Below are 20,265 nucleotides of genomic sequence, written 5' to 3'. Positions count from 1 at the left end.
AATTGCAAAATAATCGAAACCACTCCATCTTCGTTGAGTGTATTTGCTGTGAAACAAACATTTCCATTTGTGATGTTTCACTGTACGAGCATAGGAGTATTTGCATAGGTGTATCTATCTGTCTGTAGGTATTCAGTATTCAGCATGACGCATTGTTGTTGCCAAGCAGAGCACAAATACAACAACAAACAATTGCATTTACAGTTGCTGAAATTGGAAACTTGTCACTGCACCACAGCAACAACAGCAGCAGCACAACCGACACCACCACCACCACCACCACAGAGTGACGACCGACCGGCACTCTACCATCTATTTGGCATTTAATTTGCACCACTTAACGTCCAGGCGGTTGCTAATGAGACAAAGCCTGGGCCGACACTGCCACCAGAATCAGCAAGAGCGGCAGAAGCACCGCTTCAAGGCAAATATTTAAAGGTCCGGCCGTAATAAATCATGAGAAAGAGGCTGGCTTAATGCTAGGCTATATTTTGCGGCGGCGCATGCGCAAAGTGCATTTTCTGATTGCCGTTAAATGAATCACTTAAACAGCTAAGCGGTCGGGCGATCGCCAGTTACTGCTGCTGCTCCTACTCTTTAACTGTTCAGCTGTTGGCGGCTATATCACTCGACGACGATCTTCAAACGAACAAACAACAAAGTCGCGACCGTTCATTATAATGCACATTATATGCGCCTTTGTTTTCGGGCCAAGCGGGCGGCGCATCGTTGCCACATCTTGGCGGATGTGGGGGAGGGGGGATCCAGGGGAGGGCGTTTCCCATTCCGCTGTTTGCCGCCGACTGCGCCTTAATGAAGTTAAGCGGCAATAAAATTGCATTGTTCGTTGTCATATATCAAAAAGTCGTTTGGCCGAACGCCCGCTGCTTAAGTGTTTGACTGACTGCTCGCTGGACAACAATGTTGTTGCACCACAGAAAGACAACAAATGTTGAATGAGCGGAGAAAGCAATGCAACCGAACGATTACTAAACCTAGACCATTGGGTTCTTCCTAATAATACTGTAGTACAAAAAATGAGCCCAAGACTAGCTTTATATGCATACGAGTAGTATCAGCACACGAAATGTTTAATTATCAATGTTCTCTGATCACCACAAAAACCAAGGTTTTGTGCCACAAAAATCATTCGATTCTGTTTTTATATACGAGTATTTATATCGACATTATTGTACATTTTAATTATTTCTGATAAGATTAGGGGAAAATGAAGTCAGGTGTTCTCTGGACAACTGGATATGTTGTACCGGACCGCCATGAAGATATCAAATTGTTGGTGCAAAAATTCTTAAGAGTCTCAGGAGAATAATGACTTCATTTAGTTTTGCTGAAATGATGGAAATAGTCTTGATTCAAGATGATATTTCAATGGCTCATAAGAAGCGTCAATGATGAGTTGATAAGTCGAACTATGATTGCGACAGTTGCATTCTACCGGAATGTGAAATGCTGATGCAGATCTGCTGTTCTTTCAACACTTGCTTCAGCAGCAATAAAAATTAAACTTAATTAAATTCAGTTATTTAGCATAATAGCTAAAAAGTAATCTGACAATTGTAACACTAGGATATGATTTATAAACAAATAAATAAAAATTGAAGCCGTCAATGTGCCTAATGTCTAATAATTCCTGTGGTTCTGCTTCACAAAAACTACTCAACGGTTCTGCTCTCTCTCTATACTTGTAAGTAACTAAGGAGATCTTCTCAAATTATAACCATAACTTCCAATATATCGTCGTTTTATTGACTTTTACAGAATTCCTATCAAAAGTAGTGAACAAATTGAAAATATATATACAATGGAACTTGAATTGAAATAATTCTTCCTATTACTTTTTAGCCATCCGTTCGTTTAATGACAGGCAGCTTCATATTTCTCTCTTACCTTTGCACACTTTTCCAACAAACTTTAGTCAATTGGTCGAAATTTTTGTCACCCTAGAGCTCACACATTACATAAGTTTTTTCCGCAAATAGTAACTCTACTTCTGGCTTACAATTTCAAAGCCAAAGACATTTCTTTGTTTTTGCCAGAGTCAACAGAAAAGCTTGAATGGAATGGAAGTTCAATAAACCAAAGCCGACAGAAATACGAATGGGGAAAATTAAATTTGATAGTTTGGATTGGACTTGCGCAAATTTCCGCATTCAGCGAATTCCGCGAATTTCTGAATTTAATCATTACTCTCCGAGTTGAATGACACAGCGTCTAGAAATGCGATGGACAATGGGCGATGGGTGATGGGCGATGAGGAAAGCCAAAATGCTTAATGGGCGATAGTTGAATAATGTAATTGGTTTTACTTACTGCGCCTCATGCTCCAGCATGGTGGAAGCCTTCATGACATCACGTTTGACTACGGGTCCAATACGTATGGCGGAGTACTATAAAGAAAATGGAATAGAAAGAGAAGGGTGGTAAGTAAGATTTGAACAACCATATGGTCGCACATGTGCCTGCCTGCCGGCCTGCCGGCCTGCCACCCACAAATCCCGCCCCTTCCACCCCTGCCAACAAAAAAATTCGACTGCCACTTGCCACAACAACAACAACAACAACAACGACATCGTCTGCCTGACCCAAAGAAACGAAGGCCTATTTTTAAGCAATAGGCGGCATTAAAACACCAAACTAAAAACGAATCTAAAAACAAATTCCACGAGAGAGAGACGAAGGCATCCCAAAGACCTCCATCTCGACCATGCGTAGGCCGACGCCGCCACCGTAGCCACCGTAGCCACCATAGCCACTGTACCCACTGGTGGCAATCATTGCTGCGAGTTCATTCACATCGAAGATGTTCAATTTTATTTTTGTGCGCCCCATGATTACTAATGATCATTGATAAAAATAACAGCCAGTGCCATGCGATGGCGTCAGCATCGACGTCGACATCGTTGTGCATGAATGAATGAATGAATGAAAGGCTGGCCGCTTGAATGGTCTGCCGATATGTCGATATGCTCGTCATGCAATTGCAAACAACAATTTCTGAATGAAACCAGCCAAAAATATGCATATCATATCAATATGCAATTTAAGCAATTAAAGCAACAAAGCATGTGTACTATTTCCACTGAGAAAATTCAGTTCAAATTACTAAGAATTGGGAATGACCAGTTTCTTATCTATTTTGCATATCTAGTATTTATTATCAATGTGAATTTCAGAGGCAAATAAATATTTAGTCTTAAGCTAAAGGTACAAGATGGATGTGGAGTTCCAGTAACAATTTCAGGACATTGGCTCCACTGGAAGCCGAGTTATCGCTTAAAAAGTAACTCTATGTTTGTGTCATCGATAAAAAACAAAAACAAAAGTATCGCACGTAGAGCACAAATTCAATTCGTTCTTAAACTCGATGCAACTTTTTCCAAAACGTTTCAATTGATGAATCAAGTTTAGGGTGATAATTATATGCCTCGTGGCATGTGCGATTCAAGAATGGTCGCCATCAGTTGGATCAACAGCCTCATCAAAAATCATGATTATCAAAGATGCAGTCAATAAATTAAAAATCTTCCGTGAAATTCATCGATAAATAAAATAAAATATCTAAAAATTAAAAATTATAATTGAAGAATAACCAAAAATTGGTCTCTTCGAGTGACATATGGGACTTATTTTGTGCCTCGACTTTTTGTGTCCTCCATCATTAAGCTGATTTTTATAATCTGTGCCCAAAAGGTAAATCGATGTACAGTTTAATTTATGATAAGATGATGAATGCAATCGGATAAAATTAATAACAGCAGTTCACAAAAATGACACTGATACTACACTGATCGTATAACATTTTTTAACTATTAAGAATCCTAGCACATATTTCCCATACATATTTCCAATGAATATACCATACTTTGATAACAAATTGTAAAACACTCGATTGCGATTACGTCACAAGACCTGGAAAGACTAGTCTAATAAAATACTGCCATTGGACACGAAAACTGAGGAAGGCACATTTTCAGTTGCCATTTCAGCTAATGGTGGTCAGCTGTCAATAAACTAACAGTCAAGTAATACTCGTATATACATACATAGATTACACATACATAGTAAGTATATACAGACGTATGTACCACATGAGTGTCTGTTTGTTTGTGTGGCACTGTTGTGCGTGCGCTTAGAGTGGCTCAATTGTAAATTGAATTCAATTACAGTTTAGCTCATTCATGAAAAATTCATTCATTACATAGCCATATAGACAGCGCGACTCGTTCCGTCGTTTGATGTTGTTGTTGTTGTTGTAGTAGCAAGTCTAATAAAAGAAATTGTGCGCAACTTCTACTAACGGAATAGAATGGCGCACAAAAGTAGTAGCAAAGAGTAAATTCAAAAGGGGAGAGAAGAAAAGTACAAAAAAAGAGTTCAGCAATCGACAAAACAATGCATGAAATCGGAAGTTCATTGTTGTCTGAATGCACGTATTGCATGCGAGTGCGAAAGAGAGGGAAAAGTAATTGTTGGAAAACAGACAAACCCAATTGAGTTGAACGTTGCATGTAAAAATGGCAAACGGAAGTGATAGCAAAATGCGCAGATTGGAAATGGCAGACGTTAATGAGAGGGGGTGTCGACTAGAGGTGTGCAGACAAATAGGCCATCAAAATCACGCATGTACTTGTAGTATTCACGAAGCCAATTCGATTCGCATTCAGATTTCTGGTTAAAACAAGCATTGAACGCTTGAGTCGAGAAGAGGAGTGCGATAAAAAGGACAAACTTGTCCTCTCTCGTAACTAGGAGAAGATGCAAAGAGATTACATTTATAGCAGAAGAAAAAAGAAAAAGAAGAATAAAAAATAAAAATAAAATCAACTCGAGTCGCCTGGATATTAGGAGAGTCTACACACCAAGTTTAGAGAATGTGTGTTCAATTGTCTCCGAAATCCAGGCGTTCATACAGACAGACGCTGATTAAGAATACATATATGTATATACTTTATGGAGCCGGAGATGTCTACTTCTGCCTTATACATACCCTTTGCATACAGGATATAAAAAGAACAAGCCTTTAATGCTTAATGCTTAGGAGAATATGTATACCAAGTTTAGTTATTCTAGCTCTTATGCTTTCCCAGGCAAACATACATGACTATATGGGTACATGTACCGTCATGTTAAACAAGAATATATATTCTTGGTAGAAGGTATCGAGAGTACCGGCCAATTGTAAATAAGCAACGATTTCAATTAAAAGCTCAATCAAAGTTATGTGGCCTGGCATAGCTCCACGAGCTAGCAGGACTCCCACAATGTGAGTTCGTTCCTTGAGTAGGCTCATCGTTCGAATCAAGCCCAATCATCATATGACAAAAGCATGATTTATATACAAAAAAATAACACAACTTAGATTATTAGAATTTGCATAGATTTATTTTATTATTATATTTAATTATTTAAAATAACGTATTTGTTTAAAGAATACTCCATAATTAATTTAACAAGTAAGCACCTGAGTCTTAAATTTTTTTTTTGAAATATGTATTTTAGAGCAAGTTTTTACAGGTTTTTAAAACTCTATTATGATCTAATATAAACTAATCACCTGATTCTCACAAATACTAGCACGTCGATCATATTGACCCACACTTTTGTTTTTCTTTGTGGCCTCATTTATGTTAAAATCGTGTTTCATGATTTTGCATGAAACCGTAAATGGTGGACCCTTTTCACGCACGCATTCCCGCTCCGCTCTAGTGTCGGGCGTAGGAGAGAGCAGGAAATAGACGCAAATCTGCTGCACAGTAGGGCGATGCTAGTGGGGTCGAGGTTTGTGAAGGGAAACCCCAATGGTGGGTAGATAGGTAGGTGGATGGGTGGGTGAGTAATGCATGTTCTGCTACACGTGGCAACGCGCCTCGCATTGAGTAACACAAACAATCAATGTGCGCGTGAAGTGTAATCGAATTTCAATTGCTGACGCAGCAACAGTGCCACAAAGACGACGACGACGACGACGACGATGGCAACAAAAACAGCAAAAACTGCAAAAAGAGCAAGAACGGCAAAAACAAAAAACAACAGCAATCCCCGTACGAGTAATCGAAGCAGACACAAAATTGTGGGCGGAAGTGGAAGTGCGTAAAAGCAGCGCAAAAGTTAATTAGCAAAAGGTAAAAGGTGGCAGTCAGTCTGTCACCTGCGCTGACGTCAAGTGGCAAAGCTCAAAGCCACCGTTAGCGACAAGGAGGTTTCTTTCGGCTAAAATAGCATAAAAGACGCTTAACCCATTTAGGCACTCAATTTAATATTCTTCCAGCCAATAAATGATTTAGAAGGCTCAATATTTTTATCACACGCGCCTTTTTGATCATTTATCGATTTTTCAAATACTGCCAAGAGCTAGAATGACTAAACTTGGGATACATATTCCGCTAAGTGCTAAGCGGGAAATGTTAAGGGGTTTGGGGGGAGAGGCAGTGGTATCTTGCTTTCATGATCGATATAAAGATGCTGTCAACTCGTTTTCACTCCTATATAGAAACGACAAACAGTCCTTTTTGAATATGTTTGGCAGCATCCGAAATGGTCAGGTACGTTTGGAGTTGATGCTGCCCAGCTATATAATATTAGATATCAACTCTTTTTAATCTAACTCTGCTCTATATTAACGTCTTGGATTGTGACTCTTAGGTGAGGGCTGGATCAAGTTGTCATGCCCCAGTTGTTGTTTAGAACGCGTAAATAGATAAAGAGATGGACGAACAGTTATACAAGAATGACTGCATTTTTCGATTCTGTAAAAATTAAGCTAAATGCCAAATATTGAACTGAAATTAAATACAACATATTTATTTTATATTTATATATATTTTAATAAACAACTTTTTTTTCAGATTACATTAGCAAAACTATACTAAGATAACAAAACTATATGCATGCTGTATGCGTTTCTAAATCGTAAATCCGAACTATCATTACACAACTAGTTAATTTTATGGATCTGAGGTATGTATGAGGCAGCAGTTCGAACTCATTTAAGAAAAATTCAAACAAAATATAAAATATTATTATATCATTATACAATTTATTATACAAACGACTGTACGAGGAATCCAATATTAAAACGAGAGACGAACTCATTTCTGACTGGTACTTCTCATTCTAGAGCTGTCTAGTTTTCGTCAAGTACAAGCTTAGTCAATAAGTCTCCTTTAAAATTTTTATACCCTGTACCCAAAGGGTAAAAGGGTATATTAGTTTTGTGCGAGTGTACATGGAACGCACAGAAAGAGGCGTCCGTCTGACCGTCTGTCTGTATGAACGCAAGGATCTCAGAAAGTATAAGAGCTAGAATAACCAAACTTGGTATCTAGATTCTCCTGAGCCCGAGAAAAGACGAGTTTGTTCATTTTTTCTCATCCACCCCACCACTCCCCCCCCTATTCGCGATTTTCTATAACTCCCGTAATTCTTGAAATTTTGAAGTAACAGTTGGTAGTCACATTAAGTTAGTGATTATATATCCGTATACTAAGTTTCATTATAATAAGTTGATCAGAAAGAAAAAGTTACACTTTTAAAAATTATACTCTGTACCCAAAGGGTAAAAGGGTATATTAGTTTTGTGCGAGTGTACATGGAACGCACAGAAAGAGGCGTCCATCTGACCGTCTGTCTGTATGAACGCAAGGATCTCAGAAAGTATAAGAGCTAGAATAACCAAACTTGGTATCTAGATTCTCCTGAGCCCGAGAAAAGACGAGTTTTTTCTCATCCACCCCACCACTCCCCCCCCCCCCCCCCCCTATTCGCGATTTTCTATAACTCCCGTAAATAATAACATTTGGTAGTCACATTAAGTTAGTGATTACAAGTATATATCCGTATACTAAGTTTCATTATAATGGGTTGATCAGAAAGAAAAAGTTACACTTTAAAATATGAATGTCTTACAAACAGTTTCTGGGTGTAATTTGTACACTTTTAGCTTTTACTTTCACTTGAGTCGAATGCGATGTATTCAAGGGTGTTCTTAGTGTGGGGTGGGCTAAAAAATGAATAACTAACAAATTTATGCCAAGCTGCAGCAAAACTTTGAACAAATGTACGCTACATACACACATACATAGATACATACCATATGTTTTATGACAAACCATTAAATATTTGTCAACTATCTGTGTGTGTGTGTGTGTGTGTGTGTTTGTGGCTTTGTAGTAGCTTTGTCGCCACTGCGCTTGACAACCCACGCTGAGCAGCTGATTAATGTCAAAGAAGCAGCAGCAGCGCAGCAACCTTTCAGAAATTAGAAAATTACGCTTATTTTCTTTAATTTTAGGGAACGTTTCACCTCCGTTGCGTTGTCCGGCTGGTCTCGTCACACGTCCGGCACGTTCGCTCAACTTCCGTTTCGCTCTTCTGCGTCTATTATTTTTCGACCAACTTCCTTCCCTGCTGTTTTCAACTAGCGAGCATTTTATTTCATTGAAAACGCGGCGGCAACGTGTTTATGAATGAAAATTAAGCAATAAGGTTGATAGTGTGTGTGTGTGTCTATGTATGGGTGTGTGTGTGTGTGTATGATTGCTGTTGTACGGGGCAGGAAGAATTGCTTCCGTTGTTGTTTCTGTGTGTAATTTTTTTCTGTTTTTTGTTTTCTCGTCTTTCATTTAGACACACATTCATTCATTTGCTCATTCAGTCACTCACTCATTCGCTGCTTGCTAGTTTACTCAGTCATTCAATGTCGTTGTTTCCCCCCCTTCGCTCTTCTTATTGAGCATGGCCATGTTCTGGTCCGCCGTTCTTGGCAACTGCGTCGCTAACGTCCCATTAATGAAAACAACGTTGGCATTGTCTTCCTCTTATGCTTCTTCTTGCCACCACTTCCTTCCTCTCTTTCTTTTTAAATGCCCACAGATACATATTGTACATACTCGTACATGCATAGTACGAGTATATAGTAAGCTTTCATGCGAACACAAACAAAACAGGCGTAGAAAATTAAATTCATTCATGAAATTCAGCGAACTACGCGACCGACCTCATCACCATGGAGGGCCAACTAACAAAAACAACAACAACAACAATAACATCCACAATGGACTCTTCTCCACTGTCTCTCCGGTTTTATGAATGAAACGAAACGCACCAAAGGCGTCACGCTACACCGCCAGCGTTGTTGTTTGTTGTTTTTTTCGCCAAAACACGCTTTTAATATTCAGCAAGACTTGGACAGACAGTCCAGTCCATTCATCCGATCGTCTCACCCCAACCACCCCACCCGAACCAGTCCACCCTATAGTATGCATTGCGTCTGTTTACGCTTAGAAAGGTTTTTTTTATACTCGTATTCATACTTAGATACTCGCACGCCTCTCTGCTGCCTGAATGAATTAAAAACAAATTGCGCACTTTTTGCGTGCGAAAGAAAAAACACAATTATTGCCCACGCACACACACACACACACACACACACACACACACACACACATGCACATTCACACGCTATGGTGGCCATGGATTTATATACGCAACCCCACATTATGTATTTGTGTTACGAATGAAGAAGAGACACGAGACAAGCAATTAGTTCTCACACACATTTTTAGGAATTGTACAAGTGAATTCTGTCTATGGGAATGCCCTGACTGGTAAGATATAGAAGGAAGGCCCCAGGGACCGACAGCTAAGCAGTGACCGATACCAGGAGGGATTATCGACAAGTGAGGTCGAGAGAGCGATCGAACTGAAAATCAAAAGTTATAAACTTTTCGGAGAAATAGATTCTAAAGTATTATTAAATTATTATTAAAAGATCAAAAAAGATAATTAGCAACAAATATTATTATAAACTTATAAGGCGTTGTATGATTACAGATCATTGTAATACTATTAAGAAACGTCCAAAATACTTATCATCAAGTCGAGTTTTTATAGCGACAGTTCATAGTTCGGTTCATAGATCTAAGATTAATAATACCAAGAAAAAAAAACGCAGCGTTTTTTTTTTGCGGGAGCTGAACATGTAACAGGCAGAAGGAGGCGTGCCAGACCCCACAAAGTAAATATATTCTTGATCAGCAAGACGAAACGAGTCGATCTAGCCCTGTCTGTCTGTCTGTCTGTCGGTCTGTCAGTATGAACACCTGGATCTCAGATACTATAAGAGGTAGAGACACCAAACTTTGCACAAAGATGCGTTATGTGTGTACGCTGTGCAAGTTTGTTTTATTTTTTTGATATCCCCCCACTTTCCCCCCATGGGGGGTTTTCCCGATTTTCCATTCGTATAATCGCCTATATCTCGGAGACTATACGACCTAGGGTCACCAAATTTTAGTCCAAGATGCCTTTTGTGAATGCCCAGAATATGTGTATTTTGAAATTTCCCTCCCTCCCATGCAAATTTTCTCTAACTCCCGTAATTCTTAGAATTTCGAACTAAAATTTTGCAAATGCCCCCAGTTAGTAATTATGCGCTGCTCGAGCGCTGCCCAAGCGCTGCCCGCGGCTGTTGTTGTTTATACGTATTTTTAGCCTGTAAATCGTGGTAGTAGTGGTAGAGAAAACATATTTCAGCACATCAATTGTATACTCTGCTGAACTGAATTATAACTGACCTTTCAATTTTAGCGCTTGAGTTCAGTTTATTAACGCTAGAAGAATTGTAAATGAAGCTCTAATTAAAAGAAAGTTCTAAAAGAATGCAAAAATATCCATTGTGGAGATTCTTATTGTAAGGGAATCCACTTTTCACAGCAGATCGCGACTCCAAAATATCTCGCATAGATATCAGAGACAGATAAAACAATAAATTATTTGTACCAATATTTGTAAATAGATAACATCGGCGGAAAATTTTCGTCATGTTGACAACGAAGCAGAAGCTTAAACAGTTCGTTGCCCCTTCAAGGAGTTTTTCTTCAAAGAATACTCACACTCACACACACAGTTATGAATATATGAGGCAATTGTTTTGCTATTGTTACTGCTGCTTCTTCTTCATCATCGTCTCCATTTTCACATTCTGCGTGGGCGTGAGCGTGCGCGAACGCGTTGCCATATCATTCGCATATTTGCATTGTAACTGCGTCTCGATTACAAATGCCTGGCTGGAGACGGACGGAAGGAGGGCATGATACTTTTGACTGCGATGACTTCTCTGGCGTTTTGCGAAACTGTTGTTTCTATTGTCGTTGTTGTTGCTGTTGTTGTTTACTTTTAATTAAAATGCATGTGGGAATCAAATTACGTATACGAGTAGAGCTTACCAACCTACCCAACAACCTGCCTAGCAACTAATAAAACGCCCGCAACCAGCACTAGGCAAGCAACAAAAACAATCAGCACTAAAAACAACAACAACAACAACATCAGCTAAAAGTGGCACACAATTATGGCAAAAGCAACCGCAACAGCACATGAAAATAGTTGATGGCTACATAATTACATTTTAGCCCAAAAGCAGCGAAAACAGCAGAGCAGAGCAGTCAGTGGTGAGCAAAGCAGCTGTTGATGTTGAATAAATGACTGACAGAATGACAGACTAACTGACAGACAGACAGACTGACTGGCTAGCTAGCAAAAAGTTGCATAGGTTTTTCTTCTTCAGCTTCTACCACTTATTCGGAAACAGCAACAACAAGTGCCTTTATTCGTTTGTCTTCTCTTTTAAGTTTTTGTGTGCGCAATTTTTCATTCATAAAAGAAAAGAGTTGCGGGAAAAATGGTTGTGCAAAAATAAGCGTTACGACATGCCACAACGTATATATATGTATATAGTTGGAAAAAAGCATGAATGAGTCAACATTGCGGGTGTTCGGTTCGCTTCTGCGGTTTGTATTAGAGCTGTGCGTGAAACAACTTGTGAAGCAGCATTCACGAACTCACAATAATTCACAAAGTCGCAAGGACCCATTTCTTTTGGATTAGTATTGGATTGGTGTGTGGAAAAATACGTAAAGTATGGAAAAATAACCAATCACGACATGAAAAAAATGTACGTCCTCGCGAATATTCGTTCAACGTAGTTGGACCAATTTTTAAACAAATTAATACACAGAAAGCATTGCAATACACAAATATATATTAGATAGTTATAGTAATGGAAATACCCTTAAATTACAGCTAGAAGAAAATCTTATATGATGTTAGGATGTAGTTAAAAATTAAACTCCAACTAAAGCTAACAAAAAAACCAAGGATTTTCACTATTGATATTAAATGGGTTTGTTCCGGTACGAATCACGCCGAATCCTTCACAACACAGTCATGATGGAAATTTCAAAGCTATCTTGAAATAAAATATTTTTCCAACAGACTACAGATATTAAATAAAGATTAAAGTTACAAAAAAAAAAAAGAAAAAATGTTATCGCAACAAAAATTTGCACAATAATATGCCTAAATAATGGCATAAAAGGGTACAGAACGCGCATCGCGACAAAGTACAAATTGGAAGACCGATTCCATGTTATGTACATATGATAGGCCAAGATATAATTTACTTTCGTATTGATTCATAAATGCCAACTCATAGAATGGTATTTGAACTTTCGGTCAACTTTTTTTAGAATTCAATCGTTTCGAGAAACGGGCACAAACTCTGTACATACCCTAAAATTTTGGCAAATTTATACACTTTCAGTGTTGGATACTGAATGATTTATATTCTCCGCAAATATCGTAAATGAGACCAAAAATGCATTTGATGAATGTGCGTGACGTTGAAGGCAATTGTGTCACGTGCACAGCTCTACTTTGCATGTTGAAGGCAACACCAAAAAGTAAAAAGTAACAACAAAAAATGCATTTGTTGTATAAGCAAGCAAGCAAGCCAAACCAACTTTGGCAACAACACTTATTTTTTATGAATGGCAGTCGCGAGCTTAGTAACCAACAACAGCAGCAGGCAAAGCTATATTTGGCCAACAACAAGGTGCAAATGTTAATGAAGCCGCCGAGTGCTGGCAGTGACAACAACAACAACAATAACAACAACTGCAAAGACAGCTGCAACTAAAAAGCAAGTAAAGAAATTTACAGTCAAGTTATGCAGCATAACGGCATAACACGACGCAACTTCTCCCATTCATGTGTCTCTGACTTTAGCTTTTCCGGCAGTCATGTCATAAAAATATGCAACCAACCATAAATTTGTGTGTATGTGTGTGTGTGTGTATGCGTGTGTGCTGCAAAATGAAAAGTCTACAAATTTCTGACGTAATGCTTTCTGCACAACCTACAACTAAATTACATGCAATGAAAATATATCAAATTTCGGAAAATTGTTTAATGAAGCCGACCGATGGAATAAAAACAAAACAGCTGAGCGTTAGAGAAATTAATGCTGAATTGTCTTTACGAAAGGAATTGTTTCTACAGGGAATTCGACCCACCTGACCAAACAGTTAATACTGTGGCTTATGTTGGTGCATCGTATTAACCGTATTTGCCCCGAATATTGTGAAGATGGAAGTAGAGCGCTTGTTGCACAATAATGTGCCAATACTTGTGACTGATTGTTAAACAAAAAATTCGAAAGCTTACCATTAACCCAATGAGAAGTAAATGACTCTATTGGCTTTGTGAGACCTATTACCTTTTCGAAAAATTGCATTTGCCCTTGCAAGAAAATACCTGCACTTTATCATTACTTTAAGCTTGGGTTTTCTAACATACGGGCACAGTTTTAAACTATTTTGAAATGTTTGAGTTGCCTCAAATACCAAATGATCTATCAAACGACGTATTTTCTTTTTAAATGGCAAATCAAATCGAAACTAAACTCTAATGGCTTCTCGATTCTCCCACGCATCCGTTACACAATAGTAACAACAAACTGCGGTGGAAACACTGTCCATATAGTGTACAGTACGTTTATATTTTTCTTCTTCAAGTGATCATGTTTGTTGGTGTTGCTGTGATGTTGAATCTTGATTGTGTGACGCACAGCCTGGCTGACTGGCAGCCGCGTTAGCAACAAGTGTAGTCGATTTTTATGAATGGATTGATCTGCTCTCTCTCCACTCTCCACTCCCCACTCTCATTCCCTCTCTCATCGTGTATGCGCTGCTGACGTCGCTGCCGAAGCCTGTGCTGCCTGTCGTGTTTAATTTATCGAAATGTGTAGCAAATGTTTATTCGATCAATGAAATATATGTACGAGTATGTATGTGTGAGTGACAGTACAAACAAGCAAATTGTCTACCAAACTGAATGAAACAACAACAACGCGTGCAAAGAGAGCGGGCGGCAGTTGCCATAAAAAGCCACGCAATGTGGGCAGCAATTAAAATGAGAGCAGCATGGCAAGAGTGCCCCTCCCCCCCACCAAACTGATTGACACTGAGAGGCATGCGGGAGAGAGCATATGTGCATGCATACATACATACTTGCATGTATGCAAGTAACAGCAACAATTACAACCACAACACAATAAGTAACAATACCAACAACAACAACAACAACGGTATCAACATTGGTAATTGATTTGTTTTCCATACAATTTGTTCGTGCTGTTGTTGTTGTTATCGTTGGCGTTGCTGTTTTTGGCGCAGCGTGTTTTTTGGGGGCACTTGTTAAGGTTGCTTGTCATTGCTGTTATTGTTGTTGCTGTTGCTGTTGCTGTATACGATACGAGTGTATTGTCAATTAATTTAAAAAAAGTCGCGCGCGCGCAAAAACAAAAACTCTCAATGAAATGATGTATGAGCTTTGTCATCCCAAATGATGTGGCGACAGAAACTGTGCCTCCAGATCTTGCCTTATAAGTGTGTATGTGTGTTGTTATTTTTAAAGAGACATCTACTTTAAATTTTAGACACATACAAATTAATAATACGAGTCAATTGTATTTGTTTTTGGTCGATAGATCATCTTATGGCACTAATGATAGAAATTAATTCGGGCATATGGCTATGTACTATGTAACTACATACATATGTAAAATTCCAATGCTCGGACTGAACAGCGATTTCAAGGGAAAGTAGTTGATTTGACAAACAAAATAATAATGACACATAAGAAGACGTGACCTTCCGAACATGTTTCGTTATTGACCATACACCTAATTCTGTTTTTACACGGTAGATTGGTTCTTAAAAGAGTCGTGTAAAAAAACCTTGTAAAAAAAGGACATTGATCATATGCGAAATGAATCATGCTAAATGGAATAAAGTCGTGTAACCATATAAAAAAATTTTAATTTTCTAACCGTGTTAAATCAAAACCGTGTAAAAAAGCCGAAGATGAAGCTAAAAACTATTGAAAATGCTCAAGTTCTAAATTCAATTTAAATATCATATTTGAATGTAGAAATTGTTGGTTCAAAGGTTTACTCATCGTATCTTTGATAGTTAATGATAGTTAATGATGTCAATTTTGTCATTTTATCAAAAACTTTACTCATAACAGATTCATTAGAGTAGCAATTACTTTATTCTCTAAGAGGGTTTCATATCGATATATACAAGAAGTGGAATATCTCTGTTAACAGCGATAAGTCCACCGCCACCACCTTCTCCACCCGCTTCGGCAACTGCCCACCAGTTAGCCTCAATGATACTGCAATCCCAGAAGAAGACACTCCCAAATATCTTGGCATCACCCTCGACAGGAGGCTAACGTGGAAACCGCACCTGCAGAAGAAGCGCCGCCAGGCAGAAGACCGCATTAAAGCGTTCTACTGGCTGATGGGTAGGAGATCCAAGCTGCCGACGTCATCAAAGCTTCTTGTATACAAGGCGATCATCAGGCCAATCTGGACATACGGTATCCAATTGTGGGGCACCGCCTGTAAAACTAATGTCCGAATTATACAGACATTCGAGAACAAAGCTCTCCGCATCGCCACCAGCGCTCATCCTCTGCACGACAACGACACTATTCATGAAGTCCTCAGCTTCCCTTGGGTGAAGGACGAAGTTAAGAAAATCAGCAAGCGGTACATGCAAAGGCTACATGACCACCCCAACAACTTGGCGATGAACTTGCTGGACAACAGCGAACGGACCAGGAGGCTGCTCAGGACCCATCCTCTGGACCTCCCCAGGGACTAGCCGGATACTACAACTACACTCTAAATGAAATAATAAACTGAGAAGTTTATCTTTATCAAATTTAATGATTGTCCATGATGGACAGTTTTAAATAAAATACGAAGAAAAAAAAAAAATATATATCGATATATAAATAGTAAGCACACGAACACAAAAATAAATACTATTTACCTTGGATATTATTGATAATTGATTTTGCATTTAAGCCGCATTCATTCATCAAAACTTTATTGCATTTTCGAAAGCTCTATTTTGACGCAAAACGTTTTTGCAACTCAATGCGCAGTTCTGCCAAAATGGTAAAATGGCTGCCAACTCACATCACAATTTCCGGCCGTCAAATGGCAGAGTGATTTTTTATAAAAACGTACAAACGTATGCACGTACGAGTATGTATGTGTGCCGATTAATTGGCAACACCCGATCGTATTTCAACGTCCACGCTAGTGGTGTGGGTGAATAGAAAAATCATTCTGACTGAACGACAAAGTGACAGACTAACTGAGTGTTGTTTATCGCAAACTTTGACTATAACCATACAATTTTATGACATTTTACAAAAGCATTAGCCGGTCGATCCGTCTGACCGTCCGGCCGTCCGAGTGATCGACTGAACGGCCAAAAAGTGCTGCTAACATGCGGCCAGTTACTAAATTTGGCTTAAACGAAGGCGAAACTTGTTACGTAGCCAAATGAACGACAGCCCACATGGTCGGGCTCTGTTAAATCATGAATGAATTGAATGAATGACCAGTCTGTCAGTCTGTCCGTCCGTCAGTCGGCCACTTTGTCACCTAACCAAAAGCGAACAAACCAAAATGAAGGCAACAAATGTGTTGGTCTAAAATGTGACATAAAAATTCAAGAGCCATATGCTTAACATATGCATCACTATTGCTATTCCTGTTGTTGCTGTTGTTTTAATGTGCTGCGAATCTGTTAATTCATTCATAAAAAAAGTCAACCAGCGACAGAGAGAGAGAGGGAGAGAAGAAGAAAAAATATCTAATGGGCGCCCCATCGTGTTTTGCGGCCTGAGAAAACGCCTTCGACAAATAATATTTAGTGGGCAACGAAAACCCAAATAATAATAATAATAATAATAATAAAATACAAGAAACAAAGGCGGCCAAGTTGGTTTGTTGGTTTCGTCTAATGTTTCCAACTATATGCGCACATCATTTATTCAGTCAGTCAGTCAGTCAGTCCAGCCAGTCAGTTGACGACACAACCACGCGCCTCGTATTGCATTTGGTTAGCTAATTTGCATAGCTGTCGCTCTCATCGTCGCTGGAGGGCAGGCAGGCAGGCAGTCGGCACAGTTGCCAACATTTTTGCGTTGGCGTTTTGATTTTGAACCCTAGGCTTGGGAAAGTGCAACTATTTTATTTTTTATACTCTATGCTCAAAAAGTAAAGGGCTACTGCCATATAAGTTCGACTGTATGAACGCCCAGATTTCAAAAAGTATAATAGCGGGATCAACTAAACTTGACACATTAATTCCTTTAACTTATAGGTAGTCGAATTTATTCGCAGAATAAGTTATTAAAGAATTAAAACAGAAAATTTTGTTCACCCATTCATATCTCTATGTGAATGTTCGACGGTCTGAACGCGTGGATTTCACAAACTACGCTAGTTAGAGTTACCAGATTTAAGATATCTGCTCCTCAATACCTTCTAAATTAAAAGTATTACTGATTTTCTTCAAATCAATTGTTGGTTTGTTCTTCTGCGTGTCTGACTGCCTAAACGCCAAAATTTCAAAAAGTATAATAGCGGGATCAACTAAATTTGATACGTTCATTCATTTTACTTATAGGTAGTAGAAGTATTTCTTACAAAAAGTTATTATAGAATTAAAACAGAGGTTTTTGTTTGTCCATTCATTTCTCTATGTGAATGTTTGACTATCTGAACGCCTAGATTACAAAAAGTATAATAGCGGGAACAACAAAAATAGATGCGCTCATTACTTTTCCCCATAGGTGGGCCATGTTCTATTTAGACTTTCGCAAACTTCGTTGAGAAAAATTAAAACAGAGATTTTTGTTTACCAGACTTAAGATGCCTTCTCTTTCAAATCGTACACAAACAATCAAATGTCTGTTTGTCCGATCGACCGTTCTATGTTCTGCGTTTGTTAGACCTTTTCAGCGGTTAGTTTGCAAAAAGTTTAAATTCCAAAAATCTAAAAGTTATCTTTCTGTGGAAATCATTCATTGAATTTTGCACAACTCAATCTGTTAAATTAAAAGTGTTATAGAATTCCTAGAAACAAATTAATAGTGCCATTCTAGCTTGTTCTGAAATACTAAAACTAAGAAAATACTAAAACATACCGCACCATCTTGTTTATTTGTTCCTGTGTGTTCGACCGTATGAACGCATCGTTTTTGAAAAGTAAAAGAGTTAGAGTCACAAAAATGAAAACAATTCCAATTCCAATTGCAAAGTTCTCGACGAGCTTGTTTGTTTGTTTCTTTGTTGCAATTTTCTTCGTAGCCATGTTTAAACGATTTTTCCATAACGCTCGAATCTGGATTCTCGATAAAAATTAATACAAAAGTCGAACAAACAACCTCAAAAAACAATGTAAGATAAATAAAACAGGCACTTAATTTCTAAAAACTAAAACAACAAGAAACATCTGACTTTTTATTCTAAATCATAGAATTTTAAAGTGCGTTTCGTTTCGAATTTAGGGTATAACGCAGTCTGCCACCATATTTTTTCTTTTTTTTGAATTTTTTGAGGTTTTGTGGCTGAAGAGCAGTGTTTGTTACTGCTGTTGACGACAGATAGACAGACAGACACACTGTGGGAAACCTTAGAAAATGTGGGAGCCTCATCAGTGTTGCTTGCAATGCTGCTGCTAATGAGCTTGTACCGCACTTTTCGTTGGCGTTCGTTTGGGTCGATGACAAATGTTGTCTGACTTTTACTATCTTGGCAATGTGCTCGCTCGATTAAAGCATAATTAATCCCTTGGCTAGGTCACAGATAACCAGCCCACACCCCCGAACAAGAATACACAAAGTCACATGACTAGGGGCGTGCAAGCTAGCCAAGAATAAATAAGGCAGGCATTGAGGAGAGTGTTTACTTAAAAATAAATAGCAATTCTCTTATCTTTAAGACCGAACAACACAACAACAGGAAAAGAGAATATTATCTTTAGTTGCTGCGAAGCCTCAATACTCTTTAGATGATTTATTGGAAAGATAGGACAAGCTTCGTGTCTAAAATACAGTCAGTTTCCGCTTTCTATTATCAATTGTTCTCATAATCTCATTAAATTATTGCCGGATGTGCGCTTTAAAGACTCCAATAAAATTAATGTTCTAATAAAAGATTCGATATCAAAATAACAAATTGATTGTTTCAATCAGATATGATTGTGTAATATCCAGAAAATGACTGAAAACTGTACAACATATCAGGCAAATCTATGAAAAATTGAAACAAATATGAGCTTAACCCTTAGCTTAGGGTTTAATTTAAAAATTCCTATATTTCCAGAATAGGCATTTCCGAATATTCCACCCTTTTTTGAGAGAAATATGTACTGAAAACTGTACAATCTTATAACAATAAAAAATATAATAAATATCATCTATTGAAAACTGTGCAATCTATCAAGCAATATATAATAATAATCTGCTCTAAAACAAAACCATAACACCCGCTTTGAAAGTGTATTTCCACAGCAAGAAGTCAAGTGACTTCTTTTGTATAAATTGTATGTTTTTTGCAAAACCTACCTTCCTGTCGATTTTTGTGGAAAACAATGTTGCTGTTGCTGTTGTTATTGTTTTTAATTTGTTATTATTGTTATTTTGTGCATTTTATTCAACTTCCGTTTGCGTTTCCGCTGGACTCTTACTTAATCCAAACTGTGCCGTCTTTAAACAACAACAAATTTAAACAGCAACGCTGGCAAAATTATTGCATTAAAGATTAAAAATACATTTGGGTAGCTTCAGCAACAACAACAACGACAAAGACACCTATTTTCAGGCTTCCAATTTCGAGCTAAGCGTGTGAATTGGAAATGGAATTTGAGTTGGCATATCCGTCAATATGGGAGTTGAACCGCGATTATGCGGACCTCTATTAACCAGGAGCGGATGCAAGCCGCGAATCTGAGCGGTTCATTTTATAGATCTATTGTCCAATTGTCAATGAAATAGACGTGAATTTCTGAAATCTTTGAATATCAAGATCGT

General features: G+C 38.2%; 1 protein-coding gene across 1 annotated transcript in view; it reads right to left on the bottom strand.

The window, feature by feature from the left end:
- Positions 1-20,265, bottom strand: part of LOC115633041 (eukaryotic translation initiation factor 5B) — a 60,034-nt gene that overhangs the window by 33,591 nt on the left and 6,178 nt on the right. The window contains exon 5 of the mRNA XM_030530384.1: positions 2,332-2,408. Coding sequence (XP_030386244.1) covers positions 2,332-2,408 — 77 coding nt within the window. The remainder of the gene's footprint in view (positions 1-2,331; positions 2,409-20,265) is intronic.

This window comes from Scaptodrosophila lebanonensis, unplaced genomic scaffold, assembly GCF_003285725.1.
Source record: "Scaptodrosophila lebanonensis strain 11010-0011.00,11010-0021.00 unplaced genomic scaffold, SlebRS2 tig00001415-arrow-pilon, whole genome shotgun sequence".
Taxonomy (NCBI): domain Eukaryota; kingdom Metazoa; phylum Arthropoda; class Insecta; order Diptera; family Drosophilidae; genus Scaptodrosophila; species Scaptodrosophila lebanonensis.
The sequence above is the reverse complement of the archived record's forward strand: the minus strand, read 5'-3'. Positions and strand labels throughout refer to the sequence as shown.